The sequence below is a fragment of the Manduca sexta genome, chromosome 15 (genome assembly GCF_014839805.1).
Source record: "Manduca sexta isolate Smith_Timp_Sample1 chromosome 15, JHU_Msex_v1.0, whole genome shotgun sequence".
Lineage (NCBI taxonomy): Eukaryota > Metazoa > Arthropoda > Insecta > Lepidoptera > Sphingidae > Manduca > Manduca sexta.
Genome location: NC_051129.1, coordinates 8,409,653 through 8,436,255, shown reverse-complemented (window position 1 = coordinate 8,436,255; position 26,603 = coordinate 8,409,653). Strand labels below are relative to the sequence as shown.

Here is a 26,603-nt window from a genome sequence, read left to right as displayed (position 1 = left end):
GATGTGCTCAATTAGGATATGTCGGGTATGCGGGCCCCTTCCTCGTGGGTGACCGGGAACGATAATATGTTGTCGAGCGCGGGAAGTGGCATTTTAGGCAATGGTTTTGTTGGTCCATTGCGCTGAGATTATTTTAGGTGATTATATTTTGAAAGCTTAAAAGTATTCTCTAATTAATAGATTTAAACAAATAAATGATGAGAATCGATAGAAATTATAATTGATGTGTGCGAAATACATCACAATTAATTACAGTTTTGAAGTATACTTTATAAAAGATTAGGAGCAAAAGAGTATAAACTGACCAACCAAACTTACTAACCAAAATTGCCGGGGCGAATAATGGCGCGGATTTCCAATGTATCAGGCAAGATGTAGTCATCACAATAAATTAAAGAAAAATAAACCGACCAATATTCCTGTTAATTGAATATAAGGCAGAGTAAACACTGCAACGTGCCTATTAACAATAAAAATAAAATGCATTTATTAAAGTTAACAAACCGCAATAAACAAGTCGTACATACGTAACACATGTTTAGATATAATTTATAAGCTACAAAACGCCGCGTATTTGTGTCCAAACGCATACTACGTGATGAGCACCTAAATATTTTTATGTGGAACAAAACGTGTCGTAGATTTTAAATTCTTGAAGTAATGCGCAAATGAGGTGCATTTACAATAACTTTTTTATGTTACTGAATAATAAAACATGAGCTTTGGAGATATTTTTTATTATTAGCTAAATTTGCTCACCGTTTCGTGTGACTTAATTTCAAATATCGAATTGATGTTATATAGCTAATACATATTATTTTATCTATGGTTTTATTTTGTGGTACAAGTAATACTTACGTTTATTTAATTAATACAATAATTTATACGATATATTTGCACGTTGAAATATTCAATAGTTATTCTAGTACGTATTTAAAGAAGTGCAAAGCAAACAACGACTTTATTTTAGTTTTACCCAGTGAAATACTATAAATACGCTTTTAACAGTTACTATTAGAATTTAAATATATCTCGTAGCCAAAATATATACCGACTGTATTGCAGATATGTATTCATAAATATTTTAACAATTGTTATGTTTGTGCGTTCGTTTCTCAATACAGGTTCAATCTGTTTATATTTGATTTTTAAGAACATTTCAGCTGTTTTTTGTTATATCCTATCTGTTTTAGAACTCAGTGTATTGTAATTTCAATCGATATATTACTTTATGAATACAAAAGCGTATTCATCATAGGTATGTCGACAAAGGGTCCTATGATTTGTGTAACAGAAAATCAAGTATTTTTCCATTATGAATAGTGTAAATGTGATATCGTTTGAACACAGCAGTCATAAATACATCTCACAGTCAAATCTTAAGGTAATTTGTGACGATTTCGTAGCTCATTTAATATGCAAGGAATATAAAGTACAGTGGAATCGTTGAGGAATGGCGGCAGCTGGCGATCAAGATCATCTGACTATCAAAGTACGGACACATTGGCGTCATGTCGCCGGTAAAGAGTTTGCTGTTTATTCATCAATATTAGAGGCGGGACGGCACGACCCCGATGGCACTTCGGCTGCCTGGCCGAAGCCGAACGCTAGTCTTACTAATACTATGTGAAAGCCTCTTGATAGAGATGCGTGGGGAAGAAGAAACCCTCTTTGGTATAAGCGGCACCAATTGACGGAATACTGGCGTGTGACGTCTAAGTGGAATTACGATAAAATTCGCGTAAGATGTATATAGATTTTTATAAAACAATTTTCGTCCCTCTAATCGAAGCCGATTCGCTCCCCAGTTCTATAATTATTAGTGGTGTACGTGAAATATGTAAATGTATGTATTTGTACCTAGTATTATGTACGTAACTTTGCGTTATTGGCAAAATTAACATCGACAAGTGTGTTGTTTACATAATAAACATGGAAATGGTAAAGTTGAGTGTTCTAGACCAATTCGACGACCGTTCAGTATATTTTGAGTACGCTTTCAACCTGCTGTATTTGATTTTGCGCATCAATTAAGATAAAGTTTATGGTTCATGTCAGTAGTAGAATAGTAATAGCAGTTTTATTGTACCATTTGCAATAAAGGTCGAGTGGATTGTATTATTCTTTTGTTTATTCATACTTTATGTTCCATAATTGATTTCTTTAGTTTTATATTCAAAATGTACCCTTAGACACAGTAGTTAAAATAATAAAAATAACCGGTAAATTTTGTAATTTTTTATCATATAGCAAGTGGGTAATCTGATGGTAAGTAATCGTTAGCAGCACCAGCAAGATTATTATTTCGAAGGTATGTGAAGTCTACCAATCCACACTAGGTCAGCGTGGTGGACTGAGGTCTAAACCCTTTCAGTAGTAGAGGAGGCCCGTGTAAAGCAGTGGGACAGTATATTATGCGGGACTGATATTATTTTTAATAATACAAAAAGGATAATTGAAATCATAAACACATTTGCATCTTTTCCAACGGAAGAGGTAGGCAGAGGCGTTATTGATGCACCCACTTTAGCCGTGAGTATTGCATCCCATGATGTGAGGGGGCAAGCATATCGCCATATCAGGCACAATTTCTAAACTCCGGGCCGATACTGAGTAGGTAAACTTAATATCATATTATCCTACTTGGGGATCGAACCCAAGACCTTAGTACTGCAGTCGTAGCGTAAAACAACTACGCCACCGAGGCAGGTAGATAATTTAGATGTCCGACTATATCACTGATTACACGATATCCTGTGTTATCAGTGATAAGTGTTACTTCAAATCAGTTGACAAGGATAACTTCTCGCTGACGGTCAAAACCCTCTGGCTTGATACGGACATACATGCTATCTTATGGTTTCCTTGATGATGATGTTCAAGATCCTGTAAAGTGGTCGTCCACTTAACATCAGTTGCCGCGGAGTCATTTAATTGGGCCGTATAGATAAAAGAATAGTATGAATTAATTATAATTTATCTTAGTATTGGGTTGAGAATTATTAAATTATTTCCTCGCGGTTCCACCTCTGTTTTTTTTTCCAGATAAAAACACGTTTAATATTTTTCCTGGATAAAAAGTAGCCTACATCACCCATAAGTAATGTAGCTTCCTATTAATGAAAGAAAATCTAAATCGGTTTAGTAATTCTTGAGATTAGTACGTACAAGCAAACTATCTCTTCAGCATATTACATATTGGTATAGGTTTCAGATTATGTACTTTACTGTCACACGCACGTCCATCTAATTTAGACAGGGTTTACCTATTACTAATTGAGGATAATAAGTCAAATACTATGTAGCGTGATCACAAATATGACAAAATACGAGTTCTCAACAGGTTCCACGTTAATTATCATCTTACCAAGCGAATAAACTTATCAAGATCCGTAGGTGGGACGTGACATCAAATATTTTCTATACACGTAGTGATGAATTATAGTACAAACCCTCACATATGTACAAAAGTCGTTATTTATGTGGTCTTTTTATTACTTTGATTAAAGTTATCGATAAGTGAGGCTCGCTTGTGGAATTTACAAACGTATGATTCCACAATGTGTTTATATTTAGTGGGTTCACGGATTATCTGATTGGGATTATTGTTCTTTGAAAAGCCACTTGTTATTCTTTGCTGGAATAAATAAGCAAACGCCTTGTTAGGGCTTTGTGTTTGGTTTTAACAGCGAAACAATATACAGCACTCAACTATTGTTGCTTTTTGTGTGTATTTAAATTATAGCACATCGAACATTATAATAATAATATCAGCCGTGTATTATATACTGTCCCATTGCTGGGCACAGGCCTCCTCTATCGAGAGAGATTAGACTTTAGTCCACACTGGCCTAGTGCAGATGGGCAGACTTCACATACCCTCAAAATTCTTATAGAGAATTTCTCAGGTATGTAGGCTTCCTCACGATGTTTTCCTTCACCGTTAAAGCAAGCGATAATTCAAAAACTATACACACATAACTTTAGAAAAGTCAGAGGTGCCTTCGGTTTGAACCTGCGGATATTCGTCTCGGCATCGAACATTGATTTGATTTATATACCGAATAAAAGAAAATGAGGAACGCAACAAATAAAATCGTTTAGAAGAGACGAACAATGTAGAAAGTGTTGTGTAATTAAGCTACAACCTCGATAGGCACCCGTGGGTGGATGGGTTCATTCTTCACGTATTTATGGTGGTAATGAAAATATCGGGGCGGGCGCGGCACGAGCGACTCTAACCGCTTGTTACTGCTATGTGCCGCTTCTAACTTCGTATCTTCTCTTTCAGTGGAGAATTTAAGATTTTATGTCTCTTACTAGCGAATGCTTGATTGGATTTCATATAAATATCTACATTTGATTAAGTATTTGTTATGGCAAAAGTAGCATAACTTAATGAAATTTTTGTTTGTCTATAAACATTAATGTTCTTACGTTAAGAAAGTATTTTTTAATGAGCTATTGGTGAGTCTTTCTCGACAAAATACATAGTAACTTTGAATGATAGCGAACGATTTACTGCTGTAGCTTATTTTCATTGGCTGATCGCTAATTTCATAAAGGATTTCGTAAACAATTCATCCATTGCTTTGACTTGTGTCAAAATTGGGACTCTACAAAATACTGATCAGTGACACAAATAAATTCAATCAGTCTATCGTCGCCCACTGTTATCAACGCATAACTAATAAAATCCTCAATTAACAAAACCTGGGTGGAACTGTCAGATCCATACGGCATAGAACAATGTCACGACGGTACCGCAGGACAATTATCGCTAATCTCCGTTGTTTCGCTTTGTTAGTGAAACGATTAAAATAATAATCACGACTTTAATACACGATAATGAGACGTTCTCTTCCCCGTTCTTGTGATTAGGCATCAGCGCTAATAAACGGTTGTCTAATACCTTAGCGGATTTTACAATGTTGTCGACCAGTTATTTAGTGAACATTAAATGGTTAGTTTGGTTTATGAAATGTTTTAGTATGAAATATGTTGGCATGTGGAGTTAGTGATAGAAAGAAATTGGGAAGTGTTATTGTTTCTTTTAGATTTTACACGTTGATGAAAATTGTTATGTTCAGAACATGTTTGGATTTCATGTGTTGGTCTATAAGAACATAAGTTTGTTAAACTATTAAATTGTATGTTTGATATCTTGAACAACATTTATTAGGTTTTTACCTATTTTTAATTATAAGCATGAAAATGTTATTATATTAAGTTAGGGGCTCGTTATTTTTTTGCAGACGAATTGCTTAAATAGTTTTTTTAGAAAATTGTATAAATATATGGACTTAAATGAATTGCATTTAATTACATAAATAAACGTAGCATCCATTCCTACCCTCTATAATACATAACGCATGCGTAGTCATTCTAGAATTTTTAGTCTTGAAAGGTTACTACGGTGTGGAAACCGTCCTATATTTACGAATATTGTTCCATTTTCAATTGATTCGAGCAACTTAAGCGAAATATTTCATTGTAAAATACGTAGGTATGACTATAATTTATAAAGTAAATGTGATCAGTTCTTAGAGAAAGCAAATACCTTATAACACAGGTAAACCTGCAGTACGGTTGATTTTCCCTTGATTTTGTTTTGGTTGCGACACTGTTGTGGAAACAAATTATATACGGGTCTTATCGTTATGAAGGTGAATGAGATAATTGTTTAACGTTAGAAAATGGTTTGTAAAGCCTTGTTTGTGGGGGAAAGCAGTTTGGTGTAGTGTAAATAAGTGCTTTTAACTATCTCTTTTAAAAGTAAATGATTCTTTATAAATTTTGCAGCTAAAACTGTTTAGCAGAGATCTAGCAGGACGCATACAGGATGAACGAGGAAAAGGAGCTGACCAAATACTGGATAAGGTATGACTAATACCTTAAACTTTCCCTATGAGGTTCGCAGCAGGTTAGAGACTAACCATTTTACTGTGGTTTTAAAACACCATTAACAATTGAGTAATCTAGGTAGATGAATGTCAATCCAAGACGTTAATTATGTGAGTGCGTAGTGTACAATGTATGATGCAGGTGCATGTTAACTGCTAGTTAGCCATTGCTTTGTGCCTGTTTGTTTAATTAATAGCAGTGGATGCTGTAATTTGTCAGATAAGAGACGGTCATCAAATAACCGACAATGTAACGATGCTATCATTTTAACGCTCTATGAAGCAAACAAAATGAGCTCCAAATGACCTCCGATGTTGAAACACTCACAAGAAGCGTCTATTGTTGTCGGCACATCGTGATGTCGCGTTGATTAGAAATGCGCCTACCTATAAGCTACGACGTTGCTCGCATCACAAATCAATTTCACAAATTGAAACATGACTGTGGACACAATGCTTGTTTTTTCATCTCTGCTCGCCTCCCCATTGATGTAGGTGATTGAACTTCTAATTGGCAATGAGAACTGTCATCGGATACGGTGTTTACTGCAGTCACGATATTACTGTTCTATGATTCAAAACATCTGTATGAATAAGTGGCGGTCGGTTGTACTTCCGAAACATTTTGCCGTCTCGGGTCCCGCATTTCAACTTGCTTAATACCTTTGTTAGCGTTGATTTGTTGTTTGTTTTGCTAAGACGTTTAATAAGAAAACGACAAAACAAATTGATCTCTTTTACAGATTAGCCAAAGCAATTGAGAAAAGTGGAATGACGAACTGTTGAAGAATTTGTTAGGTTCTACATTTCAATTCTGTAAAAATACGAACGCGAACCCAACAAAACAAAACCAATACAAACAACCATTTATCTCAACATCTATTTGATGTGTAACTATGGATTAGGAGATTGAAATGATTTGTGAATACTCATAGAAATAAATCACGGATGTTTGAAACACGAGTAATTATGTATAATAGGCCAACGTCGCGGAATGTTATCGTTCCGCTTTGTATTTTCAAAAGTAACTGTATATTCGATAAACAATATAAATTAGTTTTGACTAAAATAGGCGTTTTTTTTTGTTAAATTCCACGGCGTCACATGACAAGCCAGCACGTACCATTAACGGTAACCTCATTACTGCGCGGGCGCGGGTGCGTTGTCTTAAACAATTTGAGATGGTACAAAATGGCGGCCGGTGTAAATTACCATATTTTTAGTAAAATTGACACTTCGCCATTATATAGTGGTCGGGCACCGCATTCAAGTCAACGCCCTCAAACCATCCGGATCTAATTACGTAGTGTCATTAACATTGCGGGGACGGCACGTCCGTCTAGGAAATGGAATCGAATCATTAGTAGTTTGATTACAAAAAAGGCTTAATAGAAATATAATAACGCTCGACGGAGAAGAAATTGTAAAAAGATTGTAGAGCGATCCAATAATTGGCGGTTATTTGTCGATACGGTTTGGAGCGGGTAATGGGTTGGGACTTGAAAACGTGACTGCAGGTCCTTCTGTCCCCCTGCTGGGCCCTCGGATCGCACTTTAGCACAATTTGCGCAGCGACTTATGGGTCTAGACTCCACAACGCCAATCTGGTTCACATTATATAGGTGTTGAACCTACATTACAGTGTTCTTGGTAATATTGCAATTACAGAATAAAGGCGTCTATCTACATCATTCATCATGTTGCTACAAAAACAAGAGTGGTTTAAGTGTTATCAACTTTGACATGGTCTAATAATATTTATTAAATATGTATGCACAGTTATAATATATTTGCATGTATATCCCAGCACTAATATGTATATTTGTACCTTAACCAATAGTCACTTTGGCGAATCAAATATGCGGTACTTACACAACACGGAGTCTACGATATTTTACTGATCTGATTATGATTATACATAAAAATATGCATGTTTATCCTACTATATTCTATAGGTCAGCAATATCTATAATTTGCAGTCTTTTGCAGTGCCAATTAAGCGACTTCTTCTTATGGTCACGTAGTGTTTAAACTAATCAATGCTTTAAGAACATATAATTAACGTCCATTATTAATAATAACATTGCCTCTAAATTCGAGAGTTATGGAATATCTGCAATGGGTCACGTACTACAGATACACCTTTTCCGTTACAGCTAAATAACGGTCAAAAATCACAAACTAAAATGTTTTAATCACGAAATATTCGGTATTATCGCTATAATAAACTCAATTTAATCGATGTTCAAAATTCGTGATCGCGTTAAAATATTTTACAAAACAACTCATTTGGAGCATTAACAGGTTTAATATCGATTTCCGTGTCATCATTGCCAAGTGGTTATTATTAATACTCGGTGTTGATGCAGTTTCGCCTGCGTGAACTCTTTTTCAGAAATTATAAGCCTCTCTATTTATTAATCGGGGATATAATGTAATCCATACGTTAAAGACATTATCTCTTGGTTTGCCAAATTTAATCCAAATCTGGACAACAGTTACTGAATTTACTTCGAGAAACATCCAAACATCTCCACAAACTGTCGTACTAGCGATATATTTATGGCAATATTCATTAAAACATGGGCCGATACCAGTAACGGTTCAAAATTTGCGTAAACTTTTATTCAATGACAAACCAGTCGATTCAATGGAATTACGTTTTTTTAACATAAATCGTCAGATAGCCGTACGAGCGTGAAGTTCGATAAAGGTTCTCGATAACCCGATTTACGTCTAAAAACTACTTTACACGTACTATCCGAGGTCAGCGGGGGATGCTTTATCTAAAAATATAAAAAATATTTACGTGAGGTTTCGATTCTAGCCTTTAGGGCCTTGATTTGTAATCACATGCCCGCTTTTTTAAGTTCGTGTTTGATTATTATATTAGAATTATCAAGGTTTGGCCTAATTACTGTATTTTTTTACCGCTTCTTGTGTAGTATTCGTGTCTTAAAGAAGTATGAGCGCAACTGTTAGGATATGAGGTTCTCCAGAAGAGAGAATTAAAGTACGGGAAGATGAAACAAGCACCTACAAATGAGTTTCAGATTCTTGCTTAAGTTACAGTTTTTTACATGTCATTTAACACCCAATTAGCTTTCTCAGCTCAGCCTGTGTGAAAGTTTTTTGGCGATAAAAATTCCGCTTTATATTTTCCCGGAATAAGAAATAGTAGGCTAATAGCACTCAGTAGTAATGTAGCTTCGTATTAGTAAAAAAAAATTGGTTCAGTAATTCCTGAGATTAGTGTCCAAAAAACAAATTCTTCAGCTTTATATATTGCGTGCCCTTATCGACGTATTTAGTAGATAAATTAATTTACTCTAATTTGAATCGTTTTAAATGGAGCAAACAGAAATAACTCGTGTTGACCTTTATAGTAATCAACAAATGTCCCTCGCAGATTGCTCGTTGGCTTTGAAGACGCTTGTTTATTAGCCTGTGAGTGACGTTAAAGGTATTGACGGCTCAATAATCTACTAAATGATACTAATATTTGTTTTTGTAACTCAGCACAGGAAAGGGAAAAGTTCCTTTTCCGTTAAGTCACTGCACCAGATTTTTATTTATTTATTTTACAGGGTAACCTAATACAGTAACACCCCGAAGCAATTCTTGTGCGCTCGGTCTCCACACTGAATGCACGCCCATGCACGGGGGGACATTTGTCTTGGCTCTAGGCACACAGTTAAGGTGTATAACATATAGATGCCAATGAGGTCTTTAAAGGCATCAAATCCGGGCGGCTCAACGCCGGGCCGTAAGGCACGGTTACCCTAGCATAACCGCTCAGTCGCCCCCCACGAAGGCTGGGCGGTTATGGAAAAAAAATGTTTATTTGCAGGTCAGATACAAAAAAAAAAACCTAATGCAGTAATGTAACACAATACAAATAAACAGCATTTTGTCTTACAATCCTCACATTTTATATGAAATTATCATGGCCGCTACTCAGAGAACAAATAAATATATCCGTTTCAGAGTTAGAGTCAAAGTGTTAAATGCCAAAAATATTGACCAGTAAGAGATATTGTATCCTTTGATGATCGACATAATTATGTCGGCCTGCTCAATTACTTCTCAAGTATACATACCAGAATAGATTACTATTGATTCAAAATGTCAATCAATCAAGTTATATTAAATATGATCTGCTTTAATTAATATCCGCTGAATATTGTTTCATTTATATAACTCTTGTTGCAAAAAATATTTACTAACACGACTCGAAACTGATTTGTTTGGTACCTAACCTATAAGAGAGAACTATCTCCTAATACCATTCAGTTCTAATATTTTTTTATACAGGGTCATTTTGACATTGCGTTCCTAAATGAAACCACATATTTATTGTATTGGAAATAACACTACAAAAAGCTACTCGAACTGTAGATGTAAAAGTGTAAGATTCGAGCAAAATCATTATCAAAAATGGAATTTTCATTTTACACGTCCTAATGACATTACTACTACTCTAAGAGAATTTTTCGCAGCTGCAACATCACAGTGTCAGTAAGAAATACACACACACACGCCATACTCGCACTAAACTACTAAATGATAATAAAATCAGAAAAAGCAAAACTGGGGTTTTTGGTGTAAATATTCTTTATTCATGGATGATTTCTGGCACAATGTTAGCAGAGGTAAAGACGAGTATGTGGTTTCTTTATTAACGCAGTGTCAAAATTATCTTGTATACGTTTATGATATTTAATAACTGCTAGTACAAATCACTAGTATTTCAACATTTTTTAATATCCATGAAAATATTCCAACATTAATTTTATGACATTTATTAGTCAATGAAAATAACCTACTCACAATATGTCATATTAATATAATAAAATAAATATTTGATGACTTCTGTGCGCAGCGGGTGAGACACGAGAGATCGTAGGTCAGATTTCCGCAGTGGGACAAAAATTTGTGTGATCCATGGATATTGATTCCAAGGTTGGACGAGGTCGAGGAGCAGGGACGTCTCTGAGCTATTCTAGTGCAATAAGATACCCCGGGGCCGTCCCGTATGCGCCGAAGAAGACCACCGCGGGTTTTTTGATTGTATGCCGGTGTGGGATATACAGGGGTTAGGGACTCGGTCTAATGCTCGCTCGGATGATGCAATACTCCCGAGTGTCGACATAGGGCCATAAGACCGGTGAAACCAACATAACCGTTCTAATCACCCCCCAAGTTATGGTAGCGATAAAGCGTTTTTTCCCACGAAAAAAAAGGTTGGACGAGGTTGGATCAAACTTTTGAGGACACATTGCCTGCCTCTACGTGACTTGCAGGCGCGAAATTACAAATATTTTATTAATAATGAATAACTCACATATCTTGGAATAACTATTATAGGGCAATGTGAACTTAATCTACTAATATTTTCTTTTATGAGACCATGTAGAAGTTATGCTTGCATGGGATATTTCAATTTGTTGTATAGTGACCTAAACTTTGGATTATAGCTCGTATTTTGATCAAATAAGTTCGATCTTCGACTCTATTTCTTCATGTATTAAGTTTAATTCGACACCTAATATAAAATTAACATAGATTAAAATATTTTGTATTTGATCCCAGTGTAAATGTCTTTATCATGATAACTTTACCCAGAGGTTAATTAAATGAGGTTTATCGGTGTCATATGTAATAAAACGCAACTTAGATTATTAACCTTAGAAGATCGATGACTAAATTCCTATCTGATATGCCTTAAGGGCATTCCTATTAATATATTTAATCAGTAATTAACCTAATTGTTTTTTTATTTGTTTAAAGACAATTTTATGGTGATGATTAAACAATTATGTTTTTCTAGTAGATTCTAAATGCTAACTTTTAAGATGCTTTTCATTTCATGTTCTACTCACATATAGGCAGTGGTGAAATATGTTTCAGATTTTTCGGGAATGAGAAGGATCTCATATTGTGGTATAGGAATGCGATGGAGGAATACATGCTCCATGTAAAATCAGCAAAGAAAAATAGATAATCAAATTCAAAACATCAAAACGCTTCTCTACATTAACTTCAAATGAAATATTCATTTTTATTTATCTCAAATAATGTAAACCTCCTGAAGATTATTTTAGTGAAGAACAATTGTTGCAACACAACAAAAGTTTAAACGCAATTTGAAATTTTGACTTTGATACCTTTGTGACTACATGCTTTCGGTACAATGTAAGGCTATTTCGGATTGTATGTCCGAAATGTAAAAAGTTACGTTCCTTTGATTAGTAACTTATGCTTACATTAAGATAGTCAAACAGTATTATACCAGTATAAACGGGTCTATGGGCATTTTATGCCAACTCGCGTAAACCAGAATCTCGAATGATCGGCTTATTATCATGATATCAATGATATTGATTCAAGAAAAAAAAACTTTTGTTAACTAACAAAAAGCCTTATTTTGTGGTGAGCACGTCCTATATATTGTGTTATACAATAGGATAATTAGCTGGTTCACTAACGGGAACATTTTTTATAACTTCAATTTTACCTTATTGTGCGATGGTAATTTAATATTTTTTGTAATGAACCTTCGAGTGGGTGTTTGTAAAAAAGCATTGTAAATTATGGAAAAGGCTCGATATCGTTGCCGTATCGTTTACATTTGTGGTTGCCCTTATAAGCGCCTTTATGAGAAATTTGTTTCATATATTTGCATAAAAATTGAATTACTGTTTTGGTCATTGAAGTTGAAGTATCTTATAAGTTTAGATATTATGATGCATAATGTCATCCTTTGCAAACTTATTATGCCCTAATCACGACACCTGTATAAATATTGAAGGAATTATCCATAACCACCAAAACATCAGAACTAAATTAAGAGCAATTTGTTTCTTGTAAACCGTTGACAGTGTGGTTGAGAATGGAGCAGTTTGTTGAGTTACTTGTCCGCATTTTCGAAACCAACGTCACAAACCCTTGAAGTTTTTAAAGTTATATGTGTATAGTTTATCAATTATCCCGGTGTAACGGGAAGGGAAACATCGTGAGAAAACCTCCATTCATGACAATTCTTTAAAAACATTTTCAAAGGTATGTCTGCCAATTCGAATCAGGCCAACGTGGTCTAAGGCCAGTATAAAATAACGGGCTGATATAAGAGGAATTTCGTCCCTTGTTTACGTCTTATTATAGCAGGTTCACTCGGACTAAGGTAAAGTACACAAATTAGTCGTGATTGCATATAACTGATGATTTTTAATATGTAATTTCATTACCCACCTACCTTTGTTCTAAACTGGCTGGTCATTGATTAGCACCTTGGTAACAGTATTCTTAATATAGTTTCTTCCCTGGCATTGATGTGCTGTTGTGTGTTAAGATGGTATTTAACAACAAATATAAAATAACGTATTACCTACAATCTTAATTACTCTCTTCCGGATTTAGCAGAGCCTTTTGCAAAAATCCAACCTCGTGAAACTTTTATTACGCTGAGTTAGAGTGAATACTATTACCGCTTTGTTTGTGTATTCTCTTTATAAGGTATCTTGATAAGTTGCTTATCTTCTATTAACAATTTCTGTATGAAGTATCTATATACATATATTTCGGTTTATGATAGGCATGCATAATTACTCGTGACAAAACGTAGTTTATTGTAGTTTCAACTTTATTCCTATAGATTTAAAATATAATTTGGTGTATAACCGACTATAGATATTTTGTATTTGATATAATGTACGTATTATAGAAAAAAAAACAACAAAATAATAAAGTAAAACAAAAAAACAAAGTAAATAATCCCTATGAGTGGATAAGAAGAGGTTAAACAGGTGTTAATCTTCAATTCTATCTTTAAGAGATTGTTTCGGATTAGTTCTATAGAAAGTAACCTTTTTTACTTTTATTTAACTATATCCGCTATACATTTTTTATATCCGGTTTCGTAATTGTTTAGTGTTATCTGATAATATTGTTTTAAGCGAGCTTTAAAACTTACAAATTTTGTAGTTATTTAAAATACATCAGAAAATTAACACGTTATTGCATACGTGTAAAGATATAGAGAGCTAGTATAAGACAGGTCTCTACACAATTTAGTGACTAATCACATCACCGTCACAAATGGTTTTTATTAATTACATATTTACGTATTAGTTCTTTGTCTTCATTTTATTCGTGGACAGGGACTTACTAAGCAATCTGTAATTTTATACATGAGGTTTAAATCGTTACCATAAGTTAAAGATTTGGATTTTATAAACATATGTATTTCGGCGGACTTAATGCAAAAGGCATTCTCTTCCAGTCAACCTTAGGGTGGTGCAGATAAATAAGGTAGAAATTTGCATGTTAGGTAATGTTATTAATAGAATTTTCAAATCTATAGTGTTACATGCCCTTCCTGATCATAAAATATTAAGAAACTTTATGGTATAATTTTCCTTCTGGTCAGATGATTGTCATCAGGTTTACTAATTTAATAACAATTCAACATATCCATCATATTCCATGAAAGGTAAAAAAAAAATGATGTTCCTAAACAAATTACCATCACAGAGGTGTGCCGTTACGATCGTTATAGTTTATTTATGTTTGTACATTATTAAAAACAAACTAGCAATCTGTAGCGTACAATGTACTTGAAGAAAGTTTTGTTAAGAGATCGCCTCCCACGAAGCGGAAATCTATAGATTTAAAGTTAATTTATATTTCTCTTCTCGGGGCGTCCGTCACATTCAAATGAATAAAGACAAAGAGCTGTTATTGTTTTAAGAAGACAGGTATGCACACAATGGTATTGAGGAACGCTACAACGTTTTCAATTACCGTCTATGCTCACCTGCCTTTAAGTAATTCGATAATTCTCCGAGACTTAGCTGGATACTTTTCTATGTACAAAAAATTACGTTTAAACCTCTTTGTTACCTCATTGCATTCCACATAATTATAATACGAACAAAAGAAAAAAAACTCAGGATAAAGGAACCAAGGAAACAAAAAACAAAAAAAAAACATAAATCAATAATATAAATATTGCATTTATTTCAACGAATTTTGCAAATATAATAACTGTAGATAATAATTATAATAATACTATTCAGTTTACAAGACTTTCAATCTTTCTATCTAGATGATAGTTTAAGTCTAAAGTATACCAAAGAATTCGATCACTGGCTGGCACAGGTTTCGTTTCAAATAACTATTTAGCAATAACTTCTGAATAACAGTAAATGCAGATCGCACATAATTATTATAAAATTAAATTATACAAATTAAAATAAAATTATTGGAAGTCGTATTGGAGGCAAATTCAATATCAATTTCGCACGTCAGTCTAGACGCGCGCACATTATCTACACGACAAAACAAAATAATAATAGTAAAACTAAAAAGGACAAAAATAAATACAAACATAACATAAAAAGAAAATAATAACAAAAAAAAAAACGATATGCAAATAAACACGTCACAACGGAGGCACGGACCATCACACCTATCGGGGCGGTAGTAAATAGCACTGCTTTATATTTGCCACTGTTGATATTTGCATTTGAAAGATCAATAGAGACGTATCGAAGAGCCTAGACGTGGAGCGGAGACGCCGGCGAAACTTTCCACATAATAAATAATAGAATAAAGGCAGTCCCGTGGCGCGTGGGGCGCGTGCGCGAGCGCAGCCGCAGCCGCACGAGCGCACTCATATTGGTGGCGACATTCAAATCTGAACTAAATATTTGCATATCGTCTAACGCCCCGATCCCGAACAACTCTTATGTAAATGCATCGGGAGAATAGCAAAAAAGTGCAGCCGGCGAGACCCCACACGATACCCAAGACTTCATTATTATGTAAAGTCCACAAACTCCTAATGTTATGTCTGTATGTATTTTTGTGCTTTCAACGTCCCGCCCTGCGGCGCGACGCTTGTGAAAGATATGCGAAGTAAACTAATTAGATACAGTTATATCACAAGTTCCAAGATGCCTCTACGAAACAAACAATATATTTATTTATTTATATATATACGTATGGGTACGAAACATCGCAACACGCATCACGTACAGTGTCAGAGACAATTTTACAGTGCACTATCGTTACAACTAGTAGTATACTTTTACACGTAAATATTTACAGTGGAGCTCGGAAGTAATAATTTACAAAACACTTGAATCCTACAAGGCACCTTATTTAAATAGTTATATAGACTTCAGGCTTCGCTATGACTTTACATAATAACTAAAACGTTTAAATTCTCTAAAATATATAATTTGGTTTTCATTACAATCCTACAACAATCCACAAGTCGCTAATACCTAATAGGAGTTTTAAATATGAACAACTAGGAAGAATAATATTATGCAACAGATTACTAGTCTATATCTCTAGGTGGCGTTGGCTCTCAGTCGCCGGACCAAATCCCGCGTCACGCCCGACGCGACCTCAGACAAAACAAACAACCGAACACTGATGCACTATTTCTGAGAAAGTCTTTGATTGGCGTCATTTAAATAATTGATTATTCATGTGGAGCGGAATGCATGTGCGCCAGATCGGTCCCATTAGATATACGACGTCCTTCACGCGTCCTAACTCCTACCATTGTTGTGTTTCGTTTGCATTTGAATAGTGGCGGGTTAGAGCGAGCCGCCCACCGGCCGCCAGCGGCCCGCCTCTCGCGGCTCGATGACAAGCAGCGGGCGCGAGACTTCACGCCGCCGGCCCGCCACCCATCACAACAACACGCCACAACGGCCAACAGAACCATAACAACATGAACAAATCTATTACACCTCAAGTTAGTGTTTGAGGATTGCTCAATAATTTTACTCTTTCGGTTACATTGCTACACCTCGAACGATACTTGGTAATTATTTGAATTACGAAATTATATCCGAGATTGAATTGGTTCTGTACGTGCTGGCATTATCTATTGCATCTTACAACCGACTTAGCGCATATTTATTTACAACATGATCGAAGTAAATGACGCAGGAAGCTCATCCATAATATTAACAGAACAATGCGATTGAAATACCAACGCCACGTAGGAATTATATAAAATTGTTCAGTTACGCCTAAACTTTATACACAAAAAGGACTCACTAGTAGGAAAATAGCAACGACCGTCACGGCACCAATTGAGCTTCGCTCTGATCTCAGCGAACACACGGTGCTGAGCACACAATCGTCTGCCAGAGCGAAGCTCGCCGCTGCGAGGTTCTACGAAAAGAGATCCAAAAGCGCTGGGCGCTATAGAGCGCCAGGCGACGCGGATCGCGGTCAAGTGGTGCACTCACCGTTTCCGGCGAGCTGTGGCCGCAGGAACGCGTTGTGCAGGTCGCCGCCGATGCCGCCGTCGAGGCGCGCCGCCATCTGCATGAGAGCGAGCGTGCTGTCCTCACCGCCGCCGCTGCTGCTCTGGAGCCGCTCACGCACCGCCGCGATGTGCCCGCGCGTGAACACGTGGTCTTGCACCGAGTACTTGTGACTGTACTTGAAGTCACACACGCGGCACTCCTCCGGCGGAGCCGCATCAGAAACTTCCGATAAGCCGGCCGCCAGGCGTGCCTTCTTTTCTTTGGCACGGGCGTTTTGAAACCAGACTTGTACCACACGTTTTGGAAGGCATATCTCGCGGCCTAGCGCCTCACACTCGGCCATTGTGGGCGTTTTGTAGTCGCCGAATAATGATTTCATTATTTTCACTTGTAGAGATGACATTTGTGTTCGGTATCGTTTGCCGGGCGGACGCGGTGTTTGCTGCTGTCCAGCAGTGACAGGTGATGTCGGTTCGTCCTCTTCGTAAAACTCCATTGTTTCAGAAGCAGTATCTGAACGTTCGTCTGCGTCCGATCCAGGCCTTGATAGATCCACAGGCTTGCTGAGATCAAGTGGTATTTCCGATTTTCCATGTTCTGTACGTCTCTCAGATGGATCAGTGTTGGTTGCGCCGTTTTGTTGGGCGGCGGCATGAGCCTGAAGTTCACTAACGTAGCGTTTCATTGACTCTTCACTGTACTGTTTGATAAATTTCTCCATGTCTGAGTGAAAAGGCGGGAAAATAGGGGGCAACATGGGAGCCCCCGCTTGGGAAAAATTTTGCTGCCTGTCACTTTGTTGAGAGCCAAAACTTGGTGTTGATTCTGTGCTAAGTTCTTCGTCCGGTAGCGCATCAACGTTGATTTCTCCGCGAGCGCATTGATCTGCATGTTTTGTACTTAGGTGACTTTCCAATGCGCTTTTTACTTTGAATAAAGCTGGACAAAAGGGACAACGCTTGTTTATTACTTGCGCGTGAGCACGAAACTGCCCCTTTCGTTCACGTGCTCGAGTGTTCTGAAACCAAACTTGGACCACTCTTTTTTTTAACCCAACTTCGCGTGCAATGTTCTCTAACATTTTTCGCGATGGATTCGATTCAATTTGGTATTTTTGGTACAAATAATCCAATTGTTCAGGTAAAATAGTCGTTCTTAGACGCTTGTCTTTCGGTTGCTCCCCAGTATCTGTTTCATCGTATTCATCAAATTTTCTCTTCGCCACTTGTTGATTAAGAGCTGCCACTAAAGGGTGACGAGCTTCTTCGTTTCCAAGAGTGGCATTTAGTTGTTGAAGTTGGGCATGTTGTTGAAGTATCCCAAAAGGGGAGTCTGGGGGATAAGTGGGAAATAAATTCGGGTTCATTATGTGTACGAGTTGATGTTCTCGCCATAGATCAAAGCGTGGGAAGACTAAGTTACATTTATCACACTGAAAATTTCCATCCTTTTCTTCGCGTGTCTGATGTGATAAAGGGGTGACTGGTGTTAAAGGGTTTGGCGGTGCTGGAGACACTGGGTAATTAGGGGCGGCTGGGGTCGGGGTGCGAGGCGGGGCAGGCGATACAGGCACGTGTGGATTATGATGTTCCACTGTGCTTGAGTTTGAATCTTCACTGCTCAATGTAGCTGCCACTTGTGCCGCAGCCGCTTGCGCTTGGGCTGATCGTTTGGCATCTTCTTCTTTAAAACAGTGCGTTTTCTGGTGCCTTATCAATTCGTAGTATCTTTGGAATACTAACTGGCACTTTTTGCACTGATAGTTAAGTCCAGGAGTGCGTTGAAATCTGTTGGCATCATCTGTGGCGCCCGCAGGCGGATCGGCTGCCGGTTGATTTTCATACACTTTTCTCGCTTTTTGTCGCGCGTTTTGAAACCAAACAACAATGACTCTAGGACTCAGTCCCAGTAACTTCGAGAGATATTCGAGATCGTCATCTTTGGGATAGGCGTTGTTTTCAAAAAACTCTTGTAGAACTTTAATCTGATAGTCTGTGAATCTAGTTCTGTTGGCGCGTTTGCCAGAAGACCCCGAGCTGTTGGATCCGTTCGAGTTGCCCCCGGAAAGTCCGAAATCGGCCGGTCCTCTGCCAGGACTGAGGCTGCGATTTGGGGTCAAAGGTAGGACGTTCGGGGGCGCGGAGTTTGGGGACGTGAAATTGGGGTTCAATTTCGGTGGTAGCATCGACGGATGTGGCGGTTGCGGTATACTTGTGGCTGGAATAGAGTCCAGCTGCGACTGGATCAACGAGTTTAACGACATATGCGTTGGAGATTGCGGCCGTGATATGTTTTGTTGGCCGTCATGATGGCTTGGGTTTAGAGCGGGGCTCTGAGACGGCGCTTGAGGAAACAAAAAATTTTTGTCCTCTTGGTGTCGATCATCGTACGAGTTATATTTCTCCTCCATGGTTGGTTCGTCGCTAGGTTCGGATTTTACCTCCTGTTGATTCATCATGGATAGATCTTCAGTTTTTGCTTTTTTTTCTGGAGGTGGCTTACCTTCATCGGAGCTCACTGATGAATCAAGTGGCGTAACTTTCGCTTCGCCCGTCTTCTCATATTCCTCAAGATTAAGCGTAGTTGATGGTGGGTTGTTGAAATTATAAGGAGAATCCTTATTACGTTGACGTTCCTTGAAGAGCGTATTTCTGAACCAATGTTTGATAACTTTGGTCGCTAAACCCGATTGTTGGGCCATTTTCGCAATGGCCTCGTCACTTGGCGAGTTGTTAATGTCGAAATGCGCTCGTAAAATTTTGAGCTGCTCGTCGGTGATGCGAGTACGAGCTCTTTTTTGACCAGCTGCAGCATTTGCCTGCAAAGATAGGACAATATTAATATAATTATTGATAGAACGTATAAAAAACTTATAATTGTAGAGCTATACATATCCCTAAGGACAAAACACAAAAGGGCTCATTTGTCTACAGCAATATTGGCCCTTATTGTGCATAGGTAACTTTGAATAACAACAGGAATGGTTAATAATAACACTCAAACTCAGACGTTTAACAATAGACGCTCTGTTGCTTTGTGCAAACAGATAACCAACGTTAAAACGCCTCGCTTATCTCGTATGTCTGAAATGTCCTTGTTCGCGACAAAATTTACATACAAAAAGTCACAGATATAATTACATCATGTCGTTATTGATTCAGTGTTGTGCGCGCTTGGTATTCATACAAGTGGATTCTAAAGTATTTTATCAAACCGAGCTTTCGAGTATAGGTATGCCATTACGATCCATTGAGAATAATGTAGGTACGTTAGTTTATTTAAAAAGCCAAATTATGTTTATTAGGCACATAAATAACTTTGAGAGTGTACAAAACATATAATTTTAGTCTGTATTCGAACTTAAAGTAGCCATAAATTGATTTAATATGCATATTTTATATGTATATAGATATGTGAACACGTAATATTGATAAACTTGATCTATATTTTATGTAATTATGCATTTATCAGTGTATACGAACTATCAAATAGTGTAAGAGAATGTATTTAATTTGCACTTACATGGTCTATAATTAAGCGATATTTAAATAAGATTTTATTACGCGGAATAATCATTACAAGACTGAGTTGTATGTTTATTTTAGATACGGTGTGAGTGTATTTTTATTGGTAATATACTATTAATTTTCGTAAAACGTTTAATGATGGTCTGTTATCGAATGTCATTTTTACGTATGATCTCATAGGTAATAAGAAATAACAATTTGGAATATAAATTTTGGCTATTTTGCAGGTTTATTTATACGTATAAATGATTAAAACTATCTTGTCAAACATTAAAATGTCCAATAACTATTCAAATAGCCCAGGTGTTAATATAGATTTTATCATAATCAAAATCAAAAGTTCATTTACTTTAATATATTATATTAAATAATTTCATTTATCAACACAAGTTATTATTAATCAATTTTATCTGTTGGTGTTTTTATTTTATTAACGCCTTTTATTTATACACTGCAATTATGCATATAATATATTTATTTAACCACCTCGTAAGATGTATATAATATTTAACGTCTGTATATTAACATAATATATTAGTATATAAGCACATATGACTAACCTGCTGTTGTTGCTGGAGCAGTTGTTGTTGCTTGAGCTGCGCGTCGTGCGCGAACGACATCGCGTCGAAGGGCGGGGGCGGCATCATGAGCGGCACCAGGGGCGGCTGCAGGTTCATAGCCGCGAGCGCGCCCACGTTCAGCCCGAGCGGCAGGCCTAGCGACAACATCTGCGCAACCATCGGATGTATCGTGCCCAACTGTTGTTGTAGTTGGATCATGTTTAGCGCCGCCTGCATCTCTTGGACCTGGGCGGCGAGGAGCGCGCCGGCTTGAGAATCACCCGCGCCGTTCGCGTTCTCGCTGAAGTTGCCAGTGTTTTCACCGCGCGGTGAAGGCGACCTCTCATCCTGAGGCGCCGGGGACGCAGCGCGGGGTGAATTTGGCGCGCCCGATTTCCTTTCATATTCCGATTTGAACTGCTCTGCGAACTGTTCCAAAAATTCCAGAGGAACTTTGTCTTTATGCACTTCTTCACAGTGAGTTTTTAACACAAATACACTAGAAAACTCCTTGTTGCAATGTTGACACGTTGATTTTGATTCTCCGTCAGGCGGTTTTTCCTCCGGAGGTGGCGGAGGCGGACTGGGAGCGCGCGCTATTTCGCGCTCTTGCAATTTTCTTCGTTGGTTTTCATTATATTGCATGACGAGATCGAAGCCAAAAGTCTCTAATAGTTGTTTATACATTTGCGAGTTTCTCTTGGGTGGGTTGCCCTTCGCAACCATCTCGTCTAATGCGGCTGCCTCGGCTTCACCTAGCGGCGAGTGCGCTCGCGCATCGCTAAACGGGCATGAGGTTGCGCGATGTGCGTCGAGTAGCTCTCCGGTAGGAAATGACGCGTGACACCGATCGCACGCGGCGCTACCTGCGCGCGGGGACCGAGGGCTACCAGGGCGCGCGGGGGGTGACGAGCGCGGTCCCCCACTGCTAGTTGACGAAGGGGATGTATTTTTCGGCGACAAGACGTCTTGTAAAATTTTTGCGGGGTCCTTTCTGTCCGGTTGTTCAACTAAAGGCCGTGTCAAATCCACTTGTCCCGCTGCGGCGAGCTCCTGTAACTTTCCCGCTCGCGTTTGATGCAGGACTGATCGCATATGAATGTCGAGGTTGCTACCCTGTGTATACGCTACTTTGCAAATGTTGCATTTATAGCGTTTTCGATCGTCCTCTTCGCTCGAAGTGCTTTTAGGTGTCAATGTTAGGTTAGACGGCGCGGTACCAGCCCCGGGCGATACAGGAGGGTTGTTATTATTTTGTTGTTCTTGCATGGCTCGTTTGAGTTTGTGTAAATGGCTCACGCTATTATAATGCACCAGTAATATATTCTTTTGCGTGAATGATTCTTTACACACATCGCATTTGAATGGCCTGTTTGGGTCAAGATACTTTTCCATAGGGTACGTTAATTTCTCTCCTTTCCTATGAAGCAAAGTTTTGTTATGCGCCGTTAAATATGATTGCCGAGTGAAAGCTACTTTACATCGATGACATTTGTACTTTCTATTAGGATCATTGTACGAGTCCTCTGCCATTGCTTGCGAATTCAAGTAATCTTCCAAGAACTGTTGATCTTTGTAGATGATTGAATCATCCGAGTTTTCAGCGTCATTGTGACCGGACTCGTCAGCGACAGTGGCGCTTGAGTCGCGGTCTTCCATGTCAGCTAAGTCATCGTCCGGTGTTCTGAGAGCTTCCTTGCGCAGGAGCTCGGCCGTTGCGGCGTCAAGTGCGGTGCCTTGGCCGGCTTGCATCAATGGATTTGAAGCTAGACTCCGTTTAAATGCAGACAATTCCTCTTCAGAAAGTTCAGGATGCGATGTCTCGACGTGTTTTTGAAGCGCCAAGACGGACCTGAAGCTCCTTCCACATAATACGCATTTGGTAGCGTCTCGAATCACGTGATACTGAGAATGGAGCTGTAATTTTTCTATCGTTTTAAAAGCTAAGCTGCATTGATTGCATCGATACTTGTAAACGTGTTTCTCAGAAACGGACATGTTTGCGATGGAATTACGAGCGTGTGCTTCTCGGAAGTGGTTTTGCAAGGCGTGGGCTGAATCAAAGTATCTATTACATCCTTTTTTCCAGCAAACGTAGCCAGGCCCTTGAGGTGTTTGCTTGAGTTCTAAATGGCCCGACTCGTTTTGGTGTTGGCAGAGCTCGTCGACGTTGCGGAAAGTGCGACTGCAAGTCGAACACCGTTCCGTCTCGCCGTCCGCACTACCCTCTGATCGTGGCGACGAAATCTCGCGGTCCTCATCTCCCTGCCGAGATTCGTCTCTTTGCTGAGCGCCACCGTTCAGCCAGTGACTTTGGTCTACCAAAAGTAATAATCTTTGCAATCCTTCGGAGTTCACCGAGTGTATTTGCATAACGTGCCTTTCTAAAGCCGGCCTTTCTTTGAATGCATCTTGGCACAGCGGGCATATGAAGTGTCGGACATTATCGGCATGTACGGAGTTGACGTGGGCGTGATATCGCGCTTCGTTCGTACAGCTGAAGTTGCAGTAAGGACATGCGTGGGGCCCTGGAGTCTCGCGTTCGTCGTCCCTTTCGCTCGACCCTTGTTGAGGTTGTTGTTGTTGTTGCTGCTGCTGTTGTTGTTGTTGTTGTTGTTGCTGCTGCTGTTGTTGTTGATGTTGTTCTAAAAATCGCATCATCTTCTGCTCTTGAGTCAACTCGGGCTTCTGATCGATGGGCTCTTTATTATCTGTTGACAAAGAACAATATAAATTGCAATAATTACGCGCACACCTCCCGCTACGGTATCTGCGACCAGAATGGGTGTCGGTCCGCACGCCGTAAATCCACAACGTCTACCTACATCTACGTGAGATTTATCTACAAAAAAGATTATTTCTATAAATGAAGCTGACTATTGTTCGGTGCGATCGTTTGTTACTTTTCTGAATTGAAGTTAAAAATAAAATTCTTCTCTTTTATTATTAGTAGGACTCGTTTTGTTTGCGAGGTCCCGGCAAGACAAAGGTATCGCTCTATCCATCCCGTACGCACACATTCACAGTTGTATTTAATGCTAACGTAACAAGTATATTGTAATTTCGCACACAAAGGAGATACAGGACGAGCAAACAATCATTGTTCATTATTACAAAAGGTTTCGAATATTTCGTTTCGCATCGGATCAAATGCATCGGGACGTCGTATGTGACGGCGGGTGCGAGCGGGACGGCGCATGCGACATGTGAGAGAGTGCAATTATTATTTTGACCAAGGATAAGTCGGCCGCGGTCCGCGTGTGAAAGACGCTGGCTCGCATTGTTTACGCTCAAATAAGGAACGAGAAAGAAACAGCCGATGCGGGGAGCGCACAAATTCGTTAATTTTACGTTACAATTATACTTTATTAGATGGGCAACTGACAGCCTGCGCGCTTTTGTGTTCATTTGGGATGAAAAGAAAAAAATCACACCGTAATCCGGAACAAATCCCGTAAACAAAACGCGGATCTTCCACAAGAATATAAATTTATTGAAATTTTGCAAACATTGAATGAGAATAAATCTGCAAATGCGCTGAACAAAAACGCCACAAGGGAGCACGATTTTTCACTTAATTAAAAACTTGAAATTATCTCACAGTCCAACGAATATGAAACCAGTCTGCCCCTTGTCCGGAACCCGTTCTATAGTTTTAAGCAGTCGCAACCGTTACATCTAATGATGGGGAGAGGGTATAAATAAATCCGTAATAATAATCATACGAGTGACCCTAATTCAGAGCTGGATGACCGGTGGACGTAATTATTTATGTTGAGCCGGAGTCGCCACTCGCCGTCCCACAGTCTGGTAGTAGCATAGAACAATGGCCAGGTAAAGGGACTCTGCATAAACGCGATCTCCAACGCTTTTTGTCAATGGACAAAGGGCCTTTTCTAAGGAAACACCACATCGTTATAGCGTCGTAAAGTAACCATTGTGCTGAGCCAGTTTTGTTTTGCGAGATTTAGGTCAGAATTTTTACAATGTGGCGTCAGGGATACAATGGATAAATGTTTTAGCAGGCTCGAGAGGGGTAAAATGCAATTCAACTATGCTCTATTCGCTTTAAACCCTGTATGAAGTTCATTAATTCACGGGGATGTAATACATTTTATGCAATTCTTCATTATTATTGACAAAAATATTATTTAATATGTTTATTGATCTAGCCTAAACCATTTAAAAATTGTAATATTAAAGCAATAAAATAATACAAAGTATGTTCTTGAATTTGGTTCGATGTAAAATATGTGTTTCATTGAAATGAGTTTCGCAAGATTCTGTTTCGGCTTACATTTGGAACAAAGTATTTGTTTAATATTTAAATGGTTCACAGCAAAACGTTATGACCTACTTTAAATATTTTTCATTCGAGAACCATATAAAGTCCGTTTCACAAAGTTCTAAATCGTAATAAAGCTGATTACTCATCTTATTTGTTGATTACTTCTTTACAAATTGTAATGCGAAGGGTGTGCGAAATGAATTAAAGACCGGTTTATATCTGGTTTTAATTGTTTTGACGACAAGGGCGGTTTATAATAGATATTAGAAGGGTCATGTCATGTGATTTTCGGAGAGCAGTCTCAAGACGCGAATATTCTTTAATGCTACATGCGAATGTAATCCATTCGCATTATCTCTGTTTTGTTTCATTGATTATGGTAAACTAAATTCGAAATCACCCTTTCTCTTGATGAAGTGATATAAACTACGGTAAGTTATTTAATACGAATCCGATTATGGAACATTTTATTTACAATTAGATGAAGATATACAGATCTTTTTACTTTAAGTTCATCTGTTGTATAAAACCCTAGATCGAAAGGAAAAGCCTTTTTCAAGATATCAAATCATCAACATGATTATAAGAAATAGTTATAGTTTAATACATAGACAGCATTGTTAAGGGCTACAATCTGTCTATTGATAAAGCAGTGGGTCGCGAGCGCGTGGTGCGGCGGCTGTAGCGATCAGACGCCGCGGCTCATCACAAGAGCCCAATCATCCTTAATGCGCGACCAGCACATACGTAATGCGAGTCATTGTCCCGGTGCGGTACTTATGGAAAATTCGCGTTCTCAATTCAAATCTTCATTCCGTCTCCTTCACTCGCGGGGCGGAGCCGCCTCCAACCAATGACGGCACCCGACCGTGGCGACACCGTGTAAGGCGTACGTTATTAAAGAAACCTGTTCTAATGTTGCACGCTTTAAATTAAATTTTGTTCGTGTGTAATTATCTCATTATTGTGATTACGAATTCTCCGCTAAATGCCCGACGGTTTACATGGATTCGAGTTGGAGCGGCCGTCAG

At 38.3% G+C, this 26,603-nt stretch overlaps 1 protein-coding gene across 1 annotated transcript in view; it reads right to left on the bottom strand.

Moving 5' to 3' along the window:
- The window catches only part of LOC115444434 (zinc finger homeobox protein 3), a 134,047-nt gene that overhangs the window by 64,421 nt on the left and 43,023 nt on the right, over window positions 1–26,603 (bottom strand). Inside the window, exons 3-4 of the mRNA XM_030170213.2 lie at window positions 21,285–23,995; window positions 17,177–20,015 (exon numbers count right to left, since the gene is read on the bottom strand). Of these exons, the coding sequence (XP_030026073.1) occupies window positions 17,177–20,015; window positions 21,285–23,995 (5,550 nt within the window). The remainder of the gene's footprint in view (window positions 1–17,176; window positions 20,016–21,284; window positions 23,996–26,603) is intronic.